Here is a 16,785-nt window from a genome sequence, read left to right on the forward strand (position 1 = left end):
TTGAAAAATGATAAGTATTAACAAAAACTGTCTCAGTTTGGCTGGAAACAGCCCCAAAGTGTTGCAAAACACATTCCCCGTGTTCAAGCAGTGTGTTTTTCCCAAAAATAAGTGTTTTGAAGGCCAGCAAGGTGGGGTTTTTCCATCCCAAGCGGTGTGACTGCATTTTTATGGCTGGAGATGCTTTTCCAAGACATGCAGTGCCTGTTGAGTGGGATGATGGGTGTTGGCCACCGACCCTCCATGGCTGTATCCCGACAGGTCACGGATGCGGCGGGAGATGCTGGTGGAGGGCGCACCGGACAACGACACAGATCCAGAGCAGAGCAGTGGGACACCCATCCCCGTGCGCCGGGCCCCCCATAGCCCCGATTCGGACACGGAGGACCGTAAACCTGTGTTTGGGGGGGGCGAGCACCCCTGTGCCGCTGTGAAGGTGAAGGAGGAGCAGGGGGAGGCAGGTGGCTGGGGCCGCCGGCGGGACTCACACAGCCCAGCCGGGGCGGCCGAGGGCACTGGACCCCCGCAGGAGGATCGGGGGGCAGCCCCCCAAGCTGCTGCCCCCAGTGCTGGCAGCCTCCCGCGGCGGGGGGGCCGTGCCGGTGCCGCCACCACAGGCCCCCCACCACCGCCACCGCCGCATCCCGACAGCTCCCAGTCCTCATCGGGGTCATCCCGTTGCAGCTTGGAGGTCTCCCCAACATCGCCCTCGGCAGCATCCTCGCCCGGCCTCGCCGGCTCAGCCTCACCGGGGCCATCGTCCGCTGGACCGGTGTCACCAGCGCTGCCGCCGGCGCCCGGCCCCCGGCTCAGCACCAGCGTCCAGCGGCGCCATGAGAAGATGGCCAACCTCAACAACATCATCCACCGCCTGGAGCGGGCTGCCAACCGCGAGGAGGCCCTTGAGTGGGAGTTCTGAGCCCTCCCACACCCTGGAGATATATATAGACACCCACATATATATACATATATTTTGTTAAATGCAGCACGCACCGAGAGGCGACAGGCAGCCGGCGCCATGGAGCAGCCATGGAAAAGGGGGTGGCCCCCATGACGAAGCCACATCTCCCCCAGCTTTGTTTTAAATGTGAAAAACTGGGAACGGTTTTAGAAAAGCAAAAAGCAAAAAAAAAAAAAAAAGGAAAACAAAAAATATTTATAGACCTCTTTTAGATATTTTAATAAAAGGATACTTTGGAATTTATTAACAGCTTAAGCTGCTTTGATATTAAAGATAGCTATAAAATGAAGATGATGTAGCAGTCGTGTCATTAAATGTACACTGAAGTCTTGTAGTTTGCCACTGGATGAGATTAAAAACAAAGGAAAATCCCCCAGGAAAAGACTGAGCAAAGCCATCGAGAAGCACTATGAGACTGACCAAATGGACTGAACGTTTGCTGAGCAGTTTCCACCTCTGTCTGTAAGACACCGCATCGCTTCTGCCCCAGCCAGAGACTGCGACATAGTCCCTGAAGACTCTAAAGCGACCCCCCTGATGCCATCGAGTATGTATTTAGTTCTGGTGGTTTATGTTCTTGGAAACCTTTGTAACACAGAATGTCCCGTGCGGTTGTATATGTTGTAGAGATGTCTGCACTAGCCTCCTGGAACAAGATGTAGCATGGTCCCAACGCTGTCCCTCGTGCTTCCTCCAGCCGGTAAGCAGTGGCAGCCCCGATAAGGCACGGTGCAGCTCCTGCCAGCTCCCAAAGGAAGAGGAAAACCAATGCAAAAGCAATGAGAGCAACCTGTGCTTGTGATTTTGGGAGCGAGACGGGAAGAGGTACCTGGGTGTGATGCTCAGGGGTGGCTCCAGCTCGCTGGGAATGGGTATCCATTGGATCCCAGTTCCCCATGCTCTGCCATCGTCTGTTTGGGAAAGAAGAGATGGAGCCTTTGAGCTTTGCCCTTGGGGCACCAGTGCTTGGGGATGAGCACGCAAAACTGAGCTGCCTGCTCACAGGGGGTTGAACCCTGCTCGGGGCTGCTCCCAGCATCACAGCCAGCTCTGGTGGCTGAAGCACTTTTACTTAGGGAGAGCACCCGAGCAGGAGGAGCATCCCCTCACTGCAGCCGTATTCCCAGGCAGTGGCTGCCCATGAAGCCAGGATGAGGCCCGGATTGTCACACCAGGCTCCTGCCTGAATTGGGCAAGCTCAGACCTGAATTGAGCAAAGCACCATTGAGCTTTGGCTTTCCAGGGCTGACCCCGTGCCACCTCCCAACCCCACCACCACCAGCTGGGCTCTGCTATCAAAATGCCTTTAAACACCATGGGGTGGCCCATGCTGGGCTGCTCTTCCCTGTCCCCTGCCCGCATGGCATCAGCCATCACCCAGCGTGGCCACCGCCATCGGGAGGGCTCCCTGCAGGCTCTGAGGCTATGCATTGACTGATTTATACGTTTTTATCAGAAGAGAAGGTATTTTTATACATGGGTGGTGGTCGGTGAGAGATGCTAAAAGTGGAGGCACGGCTCTCCTTGCCCACCTACCCTGCCCCAGAGAGCCCCAGCTTGCCCATGGCCACTCTTTTCCCTGCCACCACTCTGCAGAAGGTCAAGATATGATCATTGCTCTTCTCTGTTGTGTGCTAGCGGGAGCTTTAGTGGAATGGGATTCAAGGAAGCACTTAGGATGGTCTCGGACGCGGCAATCCTGTTGTATTAAAGCTGGCGGGACATACCGGTCACGTTTTTGTTAGGCTCATGTACTGTACTTCTAAAGTTTCTATGAGATCGATGAACTTTGTTTAACAATTTTGGAAGGAGCAAGTTCTGTAAAGAGCCACTAAATACAGAAGTTGGATACGACCCTGCCCTTGGAGTGTGTTTTGTCTGGAGGCAGATGGGATGGGAGCTTGGTGCCTGGGTTGATGCTGGAAATCACAGCCTTGCTTTGGGTTTGTGGCAAGAGCTCTCACCACCATAAACATCTCCTGGTGGTGTGAAATGGCTCAAGGTGAGATCATAGAATAGTATGGGTTGGACATTCAAAGGTCACCTAGTTCAACCCCCTGCAACGGGCAGGGATCCTGCCCTGTGAAAGTCCTGTGTTCATCCCCAGTGTGGGTTTGCTCCTGCCCCTTGGGTAACTTAGCATCCTTTGGCATTAGGTTTGGCTCAATGGCATGGCACCCTGGCACAGCTCTTCTTCAGAGCCGCCCATCACCGGGCATGTTTGCAGCTCCTGACACGAGGCAGGGGTGTTTGCATTTGATGGATTAATAAATCCATATGTCGCATATCTGTTCAAGCTTGTTTGTCAGCTAACATGTTGGGATGGATTTGTTTCTAATAAATATCTGAACGTCTGGAAAAGCCGGGCCAGCTGCCATGGAAACCAGAACCTTCCTCCACAGCCGACTGATGGGGCCACGTTAACCTTCTGGATGCTGTGGGTACGGCTGCACCCCACTGCCCTCGGCAGCACCACTCCAAATGCCAAAACACCAAGTGGGGTGGCCAGGAGCAAGGCTCAGGGTTCTACAGTGCTCTCAGCAAGCAAGTGACCTGCCTGGCTTCGTGCCTCAGTTTCTCCAAGAGACATGGACCTCAATGATGTTGGCAAGAAGCTGGAGATGTTCATGGAGGTGCTGCAGGCAGGGACATGGGGTCATGGTGGCCACTTCCACTTGGCACCAACACTGTCACCAGCAAGGGGACAGGTAATTTGTCCCTGGCTAAGAGCCCTTGTCAGATGGCTTGGGATGTCCCACCAAGTGCACAGGGCAACCTGAACAGGAGCACCCAAACCTGAGTGGCGTCACACAGTGCTGCCTGTAACCCTGGTTTTGATGGGATAGTTGTAACACCCTGTTGAACCTGTAATGAACCAGCAACTCATACTGGGGCACCCAATACCACTTCCATGGGTGAAACTATAGGAGCATTGTGCTCCCAGTCATTTTCTAATGCCCAAACCCCCATGTTGATCACCTGTGCCTGGCTGTTCAAGCCATCACAGAGAAGCAGAACTGTGCTGTCCCTGCCATGGTACCACCCTGGCACTGGGTATCCTAATATCCCCAGTGTGGCACCATCCTAGCCCATCCATCTCATCCCATCCCTACAGGCATGTCAGGCTCCAGGGCACTGCAAGACCCTGGCGTTGGCTGTGTCCCACTTGGGTGACCCTGTCGCTGCCCAGCCCCATGGAAGGAAGTGGATTAAAGGCACAAACAAGAACCTGGCACAGGCAGGAATTTCTGAAACAACTTTTATTGTAGCAAAGTCTTGTGCTTGTCCCAGTGGGGCAAAGGGAGCCAGAGCCACCCAGCTCAAACCCAGGTCACCTCCAAGCCAGCAGCCTTAGTGTCAATCCAAACCACTGGGAGCAGAAAAGAGCACCACTAGCACGAGACACTGGCTTCACTCCGGTTTGGCACATGAATCATTCGACACGCTCCGTGCTGACACACACGTTCCCATTACCACCATGAGTGATGCTTCCCCTTAGGAAGCCAGCGCAGCGGTGATGCCCTGCCCTGAAATACCCATCCAGCACAGGGGTGCCTGCAGCTGCAGCATTCCCTCGGGCCTGCCCTCACCAGGGGTTCACCCAAGGCTGCAAGCAGCGATTGCCCTGTGTGGAACACCCTGGGCCGGGTGTCACCAGCTCCCCGGGAAGCTGCTGCTGTTAAGGAAGGGCTGCGCTCAGTGATATTTTCATTTTCAGACCACATCCTGCTGGAGCAGAGGGATCCGGCCGAGCTCAGTGCAGGGAGGGGAAGGTGGTAGCAGGGTCCCTGGCTGTGGAATACCCACAAAGGGGCTCAGGCCAGTGAGATCCCATCCAAATCCTTCTCCAAAAGTATTGTCCGTGTATGATACCACTGCAAGAGCACCAAGAGGTCCCACCAGACTCAGTGCAGTGCTGGAATCCCAGCAGGCATCAGCCAGGAAGTGGTTTGTAGCTTGCTTGCTTGCTGGGCAAGGCTTGAGAGGCAGGAAGCATCTGCTGCCTTGGCACGAGATGCCCAAAAGCCTGTCAGTTCCCAAAGCCCAGGGGCTTCATGCCATCAGTGCTGGACTGGTGTTTCACCATCACAGAGCAGCACCGGTGTCCCTCACCGCTGAGCCCTTGGTGGCACCATCAGCAGTGTCCATCACCACCATAGACAGGGCTGCACATCCCAGAGTGATGATGAGACTGATGCAGCACCAACAATGATCATCTCCTTGTTACGGGTCCTGGTGGGTCCCCAGGGCTCAGCCATCACTCAGGGCTGGGGACCACGCTGCCCCTCCAGCCAGTCCCGCCGCAGCTGAGCCACCTCCCGGCCGTACCACTCATGGAGCCGGCAGAAGGAGGACGGGCTCTCCACCACTGCACTGCCCACCTCGGTGCTCGATGCCCGCCTGCGTGGTGGCAGCGGCGGTGGCAGCAGGTTCCCATCGCCAGCAGCATCACCACAACCTGAAGCTTCGGGTGGCCGGTTCGCTCCCGATGCGTTGTTCCACACAGCACAGCCATTCTCCTTCGGCAAGACAGCGGGCAGAGCCGGCAGCCGCTCCAGGGACCGCTCCAGCTCCGAGGGCTTCGGCTTCCAGGAGCTGGGAGACCCCCGGCATCCCCCAGCACACCCACGGGCCATCCCATAGCTCATCTCCTCCAGCTGCTTCTCCAGCTCCCGCACCACCAGGCGCATGTAGTCAAAGCTGGCTCGTGAGAGCGACTTCACCCACGACTCCATGGCAGCCTGGCTCTCTGCCGCCAGCACGTAGGTGCGGGACTTGGTGCCACCAAAGCGGATGGCGAAGGTGAATTCCTCGGCCGAATCGCAGAGCTCCACGGTGCAGCCCTCCAGCACGATGACACCCACCGGCTCCCGGCTCTCCCGCTCCTCGAAGTAGAAGAGCATGTTGCCCTTCAGCACGAACCAGCGGCGGTGGTACGCTGTGTGCCGCTCGCCGCGCTTGTAGAGGAAGCCGGCGTTGTCAGCCGGGGAGTCACAGGTAGCATAGAAAGCCAGGCTCCGCTCGTTCAGCTTCATGGCTCCGTGTCCTGCAGGGATAGAGGATGGATGCTGAGGATGAGTGTGCTTTAATTGCACTGTAATAACCCATCGGCTTGTTCTTGGCAGCAGCAGCCTTTGTGCCCAGGAAATGGAGCTGGTGAATAAACAGCCCCGTGATAGCCGGGATAACTCCGCTTCCAGCTAAGGTGCTGTGGCCGGTGGGTGGCTCAGGGCTCCGTGGAGAGGGGATTTAACCCCAACTGAGTGTTTTCCCATGGAGGAGCCCCAGGCAGGGCTCACAGTGCCCCACGTCACCCGATGCAGGTGACCTGACCGCCAGCACCGTGTTTGCCCCGTGCTGCTTCGCTCCTCCCTGCTTCACACAGGGAGGAATTATGACCTGCGCCGCAGATTCGGCTGCGGCTCCAGAGAGCCGTGGCCATGAGCCCGGTCGCCCGGGCAAGGCCACCCTCCCCTTGTCCCCTAACCAGCCGTGGCCTCGCTGTGCCAGGCTTTTTGCCTACCTTGATTCAGCTTCTAGCTCCGGTCTTCGGCATCCGCCAGCATCGCTGATGTGAGGGCGGCTGTGGGAGCGCTGGATCCGGGATCGGATGGTGTAAGGAGACTGTGGGGTCCGGCACCCTGGTGTTCCCGCTCCGGCTGATGGCTCCGGCGGGTTTCACCGTCCCCCAGCCTGCACAAAGCAGATGGGCACCAGGATTATTGTTTTCCCATTAAGCCACGTAGCAGGGATCGAGGAGATGAGACGGGGGCTCTCTGGGCTCCCAGCTCCGGGGTGCAGTGGGGACCCTTTCTCCCCGGTACCTTGAGGATCTTTTTGGGGTCCCCAAAGTCTTGAGGATGTTTGGGAGAGGAGGACCCGCCCCCCACCCCTCCGGCTGCGGCCCTCTCAGCCCCGCTCCGCCTCGGGGCACCCCCGGCTCCCGGCCCCGCTCCCGGTCCCGCTCCCGGCCCTGCACCCGGTCCCGCACGGCCACCTTTGTCCTCGGTTCCCCGCCACCTCGGCTCGGCTCGGGGCGGCCCCGCGGGCGGAGCGCTGCTTCCTCCCGCCTCCGCCGCAGCCGCCACCGCCCCTCACCGCGGCTTGGGGCGGCCCCACGGGACACAGAGGGGGGGCCCTTCTCCCGGAGGAGAAACCACTCCGGAGCTCGGCCCCGGTGCTGAGGGGTCCTGGCTCCGTGCCACAGCTCTGGGCAGCGCCTGAGGGAGGTGGGAGCATGGATGTGGGGATGCAGGGGGTATGCGGGTCCGTGGGTGTATGTGTGGATGTAGGCATGAATATAGACACAGATCTATGGATGGATGTAGGCATGGATGTACACGTGAGTGCACGTGTGGATGTAGGCTTAGAGTACGCATGGATGTACACGTGGATGTACTCATGGGTGGGAAGCCTGGAAGCTTAGTGCTGAAAGTGGCTGTAAAACACTGAATTTTTGAGTCAGGTTTTTAGGGCAGAGTCCCAGAAGTAGTGCCCAGAAGCATCCAGCAGGGAACAGGAAGAGGTTGATGGATGAGAGGGCTGAAGATGAAGGCAACAAGGCAGAGGTTGGTCCTGCATAGGTGGGAGATGCTGCAAGGGACCAGCTGCTCACCTGAGTTTTCAGCCATGTCTTTGGGAGAGGCTGGACCAAAGCAGACAGGGAGGGGGTCTCTGCCTTGGTGCAAACGGAAAGGAGGAGCTGGGTGGGCATCAGGGGGAAGTTGACAACTGGCCCAAGGAGCTAAGAAGCACCCAGTGAAAAGCTGGAACTGCCAAGCATCGCGCAGCCACGTGGGCAGAGATCACATCCCGCTTGCTCCTTCCTGACCATGGATAATGCCACATGGCACTAGAGCTGCTGCTGTGCTTTTGCCCCCGTGGCCAGCGCTTGCCCTCTCTGGCAATGACTGGATGATGCTGACCACTGAGACTGGTACCCACATCCCAGGGCAATCATAAAACTTTCAGCTGGGAGTAGCCTTCAGGCTGACTTCTGCTCTTGGTTGTCCTTTCCTGCTGAAAGCATCACCAGCTTGAGGACCATCTCAGCAGCACCACTGTCCACGCCGTATCCCAGTAAACACAAGCAGCAAGGATTTGCTCTCCTTATCATTGTCCCTTTCCCCCGGTCTCTTTGTTGCCCTGCTTGGTTGCGTGTATGTTTTAGCAAACAAGGTTTTGATGCTCATTTTGCAGGGCCCCAACTAAGAAATCTTGACATCAGTAACCTCTGCCACAATCACCACTGCTGCAGGTTGTGGTCCTCACCTCGCCTCCTCATTGCCCTGCACAGCTGCTCAGGGCTTTGCAATCTTCTGCTCATGGCGGTGGTTTTCAGATCACTGAGGACTTTTCCCACCACCTTTCTCTTTCGTACTATAAAGAGGGATTTAGACCATCTGGGCTTTGTCTTCCTTCCTGAGTGGAGCAGGCTCTGTTCAAGGCCACTGGTGGAAACCCTCAGCTCTCTCTGAAGCACTTATCTCCCTGCCTTGCGGAGACGTGCCTTTTCACATGGCAAGATTAGGAGATGGAAGGACCATGGGAGAAGCAGTATCGCTATTAGACCTGCTGGGGTAACTGATTAAAGGGCTCCACGCTCCTGGCTCTGGGACTCTGAAACCCTGGCTGCTTCCTGCAGCCCCGTTGGCCATGTTAGCAGAGGTTGTTCTTCCACTGCAGCCACTTCCCAGGAAGCCCTTTGAAAAGTCCCCCCTATTCCTTAAAAACCACAAGCAAAACTACTCTGTGAGTTTTTGCTTCCCTTTGGGTCTCCTTTTGGGATGGTCTCGTGTCACTGCACAGGCTCCAGCACTTCCCTTTCTGAGCGGCTCCATCATATTTTCCCTTCGTTGTTCCTCCAGCATCCCTCCAACAGGGAGCCCAAAGCCTGTGCCTCAGTTTCCCATGTCAAGTCTTGATGGGAAAGATGGGGAAATGAATTCCAAGGCTGAGCTTGACCAACAATAGAGATAAAAGGAGAAGAAAAGGGTCTGAAAGGAGGTGAGGGGCTTTCACTTTGGATGTGGGCTGCCCTTGGCCTCTGGTTCCTGTTGTCCCATGACTGGTGACTTGGTGCGGTTATGCAGCAGCGGGTGCTGGATGAGGTGAGTGGGAGCTCTGAGTCACAGCGGGTGCTGGCTCAGCAGCGGCTTCCTGGGAATCTGGGGGTGCTGTGGGGATACCCAGAGGCTGCTCCATGCCTGGTCCCCAGCCGGGGATGGAGAAGAGGTGCGGGTCTCCATCATGAGCACCAGTGAATGGTCCTCAGGCACCCCAAAGGGAGTCACCCACGGGGATCTCCACCCTGGCAGCCCGGGGGCCGGGGACCCCCCCACCACCACCGGGGCGGCTGCAGTGCGGCCGGTGCCCGGGAGAGGGCGGATGGAGCCCAGCGGCGGCGGCAGCTCCAGGCTCGACGGAGCTGCGGGGAGCAGCCAGCCCCGGGAGCACCCCCTCCATCAGCACCCTGTTCATCAGGACCCAATCCGTCATCACCCAACCCACCAATTCCCAGCGGTCTGAATGGATGCAGGCTGAGATTTTGGGTCTTTGCATGGCCAATCCAGGGGCACAGCACCGGGGGGGGGGGGAGTCGGGCTCTGTTTCAGTCTTTCCCTCGTTGGAAGGAGATGGATTGGGAATGGATGGGGTAAATGACTGGGGTGTATTTTAAACCACCAGGAAAGATGGAGCCCATTGGTGGTGTCACACAGATGCCCGTTCACAAATTCAGATTCCCATAACCAAGCACTTCTAAATGTCACCCCCAGACACGGTGGGGGAACATCTCACTGGGGGGTGGCAGATATCACCTGCATCCAATCACATCCCACCCTGGGAAATGCAGATGTGCCTCTTCCAAAGCACTCCACGCACCCTGAGACCGAAGCAGGCCGGAGGGCTGGAGCTGAAGGGGGAAGTGGGAAGGATGTTTGGAAGCTGAAGCTTTTAGAGGAGAAGCAAGCAGCAGTGGTTAAAGCGGAGCCCGGTGCCGAGCGGAAGGGAAGCAGCAGCGTGTGTGTGTGTGTGTACAAAGGCATCTGCGCAGCTCTGCATAAACAAACAGCAAAAGCAGAAGTCGGTGGCAGTGAATTAGCAGTTGGGGACTGTAGAAAATCCATACAGGAAGCAAAACAGAAGAGAAATCTCAGGCCACGGGGACTGAGGACGCTGAGAGGGCGCTTTTGAAATAGATGAAGCTCATCGAGTGTGCGATAGCTGCGGGCTGGGACGGCCGCCCCGTGGGAAGGAGGGCAGGCACCGGGCTCCCCCGACCGCTCATCCGTGCTCAGGAAAAGAGCCAGAAGGTGCAATTATGCACAAAGGAACAGCAGGAGGAATTCAAAACCGGCTTTTAAGGTAAAATTTTATCATTTCAGCCACTCTCAGCTGTGTGGTTTGGGGAGGGCTGGTTGGATGCAGAGCTGCCTGGATGCCCAAGGAGTGTGTGAGGTTATAGCCATGCAGGGAAGCTCAGATCTGGTCCAAGGCGTTTGTGCAGCTGGAGGAGGGCAGTGGGGTTGTGTCCACCCCAGCAGCAGCCCAGGGCCATGGTCTGGGCATGTCCAGTCCCAGGGAACAGCGCCAGGTCCTCTTTCAGTCTCCTCATTGGAAGGAGATGGATTGGGAATGGCTAGGGTGAGCGACTGGAGTGTATTTTAAAGCATCAAAGCCCGTTGGTGGTGGCACACAGGTGCCCATTCACACACAGCTCAGAGTGCCTCAGCCCGCTCTCCAAGGGCAAAATCCTGCAGCTTCCACCCTCCCAACACCCACAAATAGATCTGTGGTGGCTGTAAAATCCCAGCTGCCACTTCCCTGGGGTTTTCCAGCTTGGTGTGTTCTGGGTGAGCGCCAGCCCTGGGCAGGGCTGCTCAGGGTACTTTCCATGGGGTCTGAAGGCAAGGAGAGCCCTCCATCCCTAGTGCTGCTGAGGATGAGGGCCCAGAGGAGCTCTTGGGACAACCGTTGACACGGATGGGAGATGTCAGTGAGCCAGATATGATGGCACAGAGCAGAAGCCAGCCCTTTCCTGGGAAAAGGTGCGGTGCAAGTTTATTATCCCCTCATTTCCCATGGCTCGCAGGATGAGCTGCTGCAGCTCTGCTCCCATGGGGTGGGATGACAGCAGCAGGATGACCGGGCCTGGTTTGTGTACACACACACACACACACACAGAGTTCCCAGCCCTGCTTGGGGCCGGAGGGACACTGAGACTGCTCTGTCCCTCGCCCACAGCACAGGACAGCCACAGGCGCTGTGGCCTGACCCGCTCCCACGGGGTGCAGGCAGAGCCCCGCGGTGCCTTTCACTGCAAGATGATTTCCTCAGCTGAAAGGCAGGGGAGAACGATGAGAAATGGGGTTTGAGGCAGCGTCTCGCCCACTGCTGCCACCGCAGAGGTCCCTTGGGACCCAGCCTGTGGAGCCGTGGGAGGGCACGGCCGGGCAGGAACAGGAAAGGGGGTGTTTTCCTGCACATCCCTCCCAGGCTCCCAAACGACCCCCGGGATCAGGCTGGGGCCGGGCGGACGGGACTGTGATGACCGAACCCCCGCAAACCCACAGAGGGGAAAAAAAGTAATATAAAGTAATAAAAACTTTAAAAAAAAAAAAACAAATCCAACAAACCAAACCCAAAGCAACCTCCACGAGCGCAGCCGGGCTGTTTATGCCGCTGCCTCCGCGGGCGCGGATGCGATAAGTTAAAGGCACCGGCTGGGAGGGGCGGAGCGGTGCGCACCCGCGGAGCTGCCGGCGGGACCCGGACGGACAGCGCGGCCCCTCCGCTCCGCCCCGCACAGCCCCCGCCCTCGGCCGCACCGCTCCGCTTTACATAACGCGCCCGGGGCCGGGGTCCGCGTCCCGCGGCTCCGCTCGGCGGAAATGCGGAGCCGCCTGCCCCGGTTTCCTGCCTGAGCCGTCCCGTCCCGAGCTGTCCGTCCCGTCCCGTCCGCCCGGTCCCGGCCCCGGGCGCTCCGCCGCGCTCCACCATGGGTGACCGGCAGCCGGACGCCTTCTCCTGCAGGTAACCGCGGGCGCGCAGCGGGACCGGGCCGGGCTGGGCTGGGCTGGGCTGGACCGGGACGGGACGGGACGGGCGGCCCCGGGCAGCGGCCGCTGCAAAGTGAAAGTGTTGGCGGCGGCCGGGAGGGGGGAGCTGGCCCGGAGCTGCGCCGGTGCGGACCTCCCTCTTCGCTGCCAGCCCCGACCCCTCGGGTCTGCCCCCTTCAGCTTCTCCGCTCCCCGTTTCTTTGGGGTCCCCTTCCTCTGGTCCCCTCCTTCTACCCTGTCCTCCCCGTAACCCTTTCCCTCGTAGGCGCTCCCGATCCCAAGGGCCCTGTTCCCCTGTGAGTGCTCTCAGTTCTGAGGATCCCCGTCTTCTTTGCACCCCTTTACCCCACAATACCCCATCTTCTGGGATCACTCTCTTCCCCAGGTCCCTCATTTCCAGCACCTTTATTCTGGGGACCCGTCATCCAGTCTTGTCCCTCTCCTCCATCTGCCCCTTGCAGCCCCCACCGTGGAGGTGGCCTCTCTTGCAGGACACAGGACCATGCGGGGTGATGCCCGCCACCCATGCAGGGTGCTGCCCTGCCCATGGGGGCCATGCCCTGCCTGCTCACCCCACTGCCCCTTTCTCCTTTGCCCCCGTGCCTGCTGCCAGCACCAAGCGGAGGTGCCAGCCGGAGCCTGCCAAGCGGTTCCTTTGGCTTTCTGCTCCCTGCAGACTTTGTTGGCTCGCAGGCACTGCCTGGCTTGGCAGTCGGGGGGGCTCAGAGCATGAGACCGATGCCCCGGAGGACAACATCCCCGCGGCCTCCCTTGCACTTGCCAGCGTGCCCGGTCCTGTTCATGCCAAGCCCCGGTGGGGTCACCCGCAGAGAGCCCGGACCCGCTGGCTCCCACAGCAGCAATAACAGGGTCATTGCTGCCTGGGCTGGGATTTACTGTCAAGGAAACGGGGACGAGTCCGATATTGTTGTTGCAAATTGATTCAAGATGTGCTGGAGTTGTGGGCTGGTGGCCCAGGGACTCTTCGGGTGGTGCTTAGGTAGGAAAAGCAGCTGGAGGAAGAGGTGGCCGGCCAGGGACCTGGCGCTGCCGCCTCTTGCGTGTCCCTGTTTGCTGGCAGCGATTGGAGTTTAAAGACCAATGACATTGCTGGCAGGTTTCACTTTTACTTGTTTGGGACTAGATCAATGCCTTGGATTTCTTTTTAACTCGTTTTTGGTGCGGGAGAGCCTTGTCCCGGAGCGTTCTTCCCACCCCCAACACTGCTTTTATTCTCTCCTTTGCCTTTATGTATTTATTGCCTCTGGAAAGATCTGGTTTGGGTTTGCCAGAGCCCTCAGGGCAGCGGGTCTGCCAGCACCACGTATTGCACTGGAGAGATTGGGGCGCAAGTGCTGGTGGCTTCTGAGGGGTCGTACATCCTATTCATCCAGAGCACCCCCCCCCCCGGCCCCACACCCCTGGGGCTGCCGGGGGCTGATGGGCACCACAAAGGCATGGGGATAAATCGCAGCGGGTGAGACAAAGCGAAAGTGCAAGAGCTCGGTGCTGGCGGGGTTTGTGGTCCTGCCGCGGCTTGGCGAGGAGGAAGGGCTCAATCCAGCCCTGCGGATGCTGCTGCAGTGGGGAGGGAGAGCCGGGGCTGAGCTGCTCCCCAGGGACCTCTATCAGCCGCTCCCATGGGAGCACTCCCTGCACCCGGGCTCTCCCACGCCTGCACCATAGAGGTTCATTTAGTGCAGCAAAACAAACCCTGTCACCCCATGAGGTCACCCCCTGGCTGGGCTTTACCCCCCAGGCAGCAGGTGTAGGGGAGTGTCATGGTATAAACCAGGCTGCCGGGTGCCAGACGCCACGGTGATGGGCGCTCGGGTGCACAGGGGCAGGCAGAGGCTTTCTAGGGATCAGCTGCAGCAGCTCATCCTCATGAGCTCCTGTAGGTCGAGCGAACGTGGAGCTTGCATTTGACCCAAGGTGGGTTTGGGATGGACTGTCCCCATCCTGTCTGTCCAGTGGAGTGATCAGGGGAAGCCACATGGGTGGAATCCGTCTGGATCTAAACCATCTGTGTCCCCAGAGGTCTGTGGTGCTGCTCAGCCCATTGAGATGTAAATTAAGGCCAGCCTTGGCCTTCAACAGAGCAAGTTGTGTCAAATGAGAGGGGTGTGCATGGCCTGCAAGAAAGGGGGGGGGCAGGAGAGCAAATCAAGGCCCCCCAGCCTCCTCCTGGCTTTTAACCTGATTTCCTCAGAAAACACAGCCCCTGTGGGGATGTGATGGAGGAATCTCTCTAACCTGCTCCTCTGCTGCTCTTTGATTTGTGGGTTTGCTTCAGCCACAGAAGAGAGGGGAGGAAGGTCCTGAGACACCCAGGGGTCCTCCAAGTTGTGTGGAAACAGCCACTGGGTTGCAGGGAGTGATGGTGCTGTGCCATCACCCTATATAAGACCCCAGATAATCCACACCACCACGAGGAGCTGCTCCTAGAGAGCAGAGCAGGGCAGTGCTGGGCAGTTCCTGCTGTGGATTCTGCTGGCATTGGCTGCTTTATAGGGATGCTGTAAATATAGAGGCGCTGTTTTGGAGCGCCCTGTCACCCTCCTTGCCTCCTTTGGAGTCCCCATGCCCTGGGTGCATGGGCTGCTGGAAGGAAGAAGCAGCTTGACTAAAGGGCAGCAATAAGACTTCATGGGGCTTTCCATGGCCATGCTGCTCTGCGTCATGCTGTGATCCAGCTTGGAGGAGGGTGAAATTGGGATGGTCCCCTCTGTCCCCACCCTCATTCTACATCAGGAGACTGCAGCCAAACCCTTTCCCACCTCTCCCCCTGCACCAGCCCCTCCTGCCTTGCTGAGGGGCTGCATCTCCACCCCCAAATGGTCCCTTTGTGCACTCTCATCCCAGTGTTACATCCAGCCAAGACTCCAGCATCCGCCACCCTGGTCCCCAGGGGATCGGGATGCAGAGAAAGGCTCCACCAGCACCCTCCTGGGGGGATGCTCTGCACCACCCAGCCCTTGTGAGCCCATCCGTGTCAGGCTGGATCCCCTGGGGACCTGCATCCCTCTGAACCCCCCCAAGGACCTGCATCCCCCTGAGTCCCCCGCACCGGATGCTCTCCCATTGAAAAGTGCTGTTCATTGTAACTCAGCCTTTTATAGCTGCCTCGCTAGCAGGGTGCGGGGCTGTGCCAAGACAGGCTGCTGCCGGCTCAGAATAGCTCTTTTCATGGAGGACATCCTGGGAAGGAACAATGTTCCTGCTCTTGGGATTGTGGGAACTCTGTATTTCTGCCACTCGGCAAGCAGGGAGCTATGGGGCTGGCGAGGGCGTCTCCCAGCCCCTCGCTTTGCTCCCTCCTCAAAATAGTGCTGGGGGTGAGTGCTGAATAGCCTCATGCTTCTAAAAAGGGGCTGAAAACGCCGCTGGCCGCTTCTCCTCCGGATTGGGAACAGTAGTTTCTGGGGGAGCCGGCACATCAATCGCATCAATCACAGTTCCTACTTGTGCTGCTGGCGTGGAGACCCACGGCTCTAGGGCTGGGGCTGCTTTCATTTTCGGATCGTGGCTGCACATGCTCCGGGGCTGCCTGTGCACAAGCAGGAGCTGAGTTTGCTCAGTGCCGTGGACTGAGTTTGGGCTGAGGCTGGGTTTGCAGTGCTGGGTGCTGTAGGGTGCTCTTCCCATTCAGCCATGGCCCCCTGCATGGCTGTGCTGTGCTGGGAAGGCGGTGGGATGGATCCCGCAGCTCCTCCATGGCATTGCTGGTTCTGAACCTCGTCCTTCCAGCATCACAAAGGCACAAATAACCCATTGCCGGATCCGACCCTGCCGCAGAGACACTCACAAGGTTGAGCAAGAGTTTAATGGAATCTCCAGGGGTGGCTCTGCTGCTGGGCTGGATCCTGCACAAGCCAGGGCTCGCCATTCCAACCCGCATCAAAGTCAACCCATGGCCGGTCTGTCCTGTCCCGCCCCGCTCTTCCTGGAGCTCCGGGACCAGCACCCCAAAACAGCCCCGAGATGGGGCGGGCTGGGTGATGCATGGCTCCTCCAGTGCTTGGGAAGGATGTCAGCCACGACAGTGACAAGCCCCTTGGCTCGGAGCTGGCCTGCAGGATGACCAGGAGCCTCTTGTAGGAGCGTATCAGGTATAAGGGATGTGGATGTATATTCTGCTTTCAAGCCACTGGATGCAGAATTCAGGCATTGTGGGCTGGAGCAGGGAGAAACCCATCCATCAGCAGGCACTCACATCCCTGTGGCATGTCCCATGGAGCCAGGTGGAGGAGCGGGATGCTGCTGCAGTAGCTCAAGCATGGATTCATCCCGGAGAGCTGTTTCCACATGGGAAGTACACCTGGTAGGAGCAGGGAGGACAGCGTTGCAGTTTGTGCTGGCAGGAGGAAGTGCTGGGGATGTAGTTCCCATTGTCAATCCAGTTGGAAAAGCACGTTGCTACCGGAGACGACCTTTGGCTGCTTCCACCGCGTGGCTCAGGCGAAGCCCAGCTATTCCCATGCTGGAAACCATTCCCAAAGCCGGTGTGGCGCAAGCCCCAAACCTTGGAAAGCGGATTCCCTGCTTTGGGAATCTCCCCCCATGTCTGAGGAGTCATGGGTGCGGGTGCCCCGCTTCCTTCAGCGCTTTGAGGGAGCATCCCACGGAGCGTGCCGGCGGCTGTGGCGGCGATTCCCGGGTGCCGGGAGGAAGCGGGAGGGTGCTGAGTCAGGGCAGGCTGGCGGCGCTGATAGACGGGGCCCCGCCGGGGTGTTCGGCCAGGCCACGGCCGGGCGCATGCCC

The 16,785-nt window shown here is 58.6% G+C and overlaps 2 protein-coding genes across 14 annotated transcripts in view; one reads left to right on the forward strand and one right to left on the reverse strand.

Moving 5' to 3' along the window:
* CUX2 (cut like homeobox 2) overlaps positions 1-2,815 on the forward strand; it is a 64,388-nt gene extending 61,573 nt beyond the window's left edge. For all 13 annotated transcript variants that reach the window (XM_057421263.1, XM_057421259.1, XM_057421265.1 and 10 more), the window contains one exon: positions 262-2,815. In XM_057421263.1, the coding sequence (XP_057277246.1) occupies positions 262-919 (658 nt within the window). In that variant the 3' untranslated portion in view covers positions 920-2,815. The remainder of the gene's footprint in view (positions 1-261) is intronic.
* A 2,208-nt stretch (positions 2,816-5,023) lies between these two features.
* PHETA1 (PH domain containing endocytic trafficking adaptor 1) lies at positions 5,024-7,044 on the reverse strand. Its single transcript, XM_057421273.1, has 3 exons — positions 6,960-7,044; positions 6,486-6,655; positions 5,024-6,008 (listed from the first exon to the last, which is right to left on the reverse strand). The coding sequence occupies exon 3, from the start codon at positions 5,995-5,997 to the stop codon at positions 5,224-5,226; it is 774 nt and encodes a 257-aa protein (XP_057277256.1). The 5' UTR covers positions 5,998-6,008; positions 6,486-6,655; positions 6,960-7,044; the 3' UTR covers positions 5,024-5,223.
* Between the last annotated feature and the right edge of the window lie 9,741 nt (positions 7,045-16,785).

Source organism: Pezoporus wallicus, unplaced genomic scaffold (genome assembly GCF_028554395.1).
Source record: "Pezoporus wallicus isolate ANWC-B61680 ecotype Strahan unplaced genomic scaffold, APGP_CSIRO_Pwel_v1 contig_9584, whole genome shotgun sequence".
NCBI classification, from domain to species: Eukaryota; Metazoa; Chordata; class Aves; order Psittaciformes; family Psittacidae; genus Pezoporus; species Pezoporus wallicus.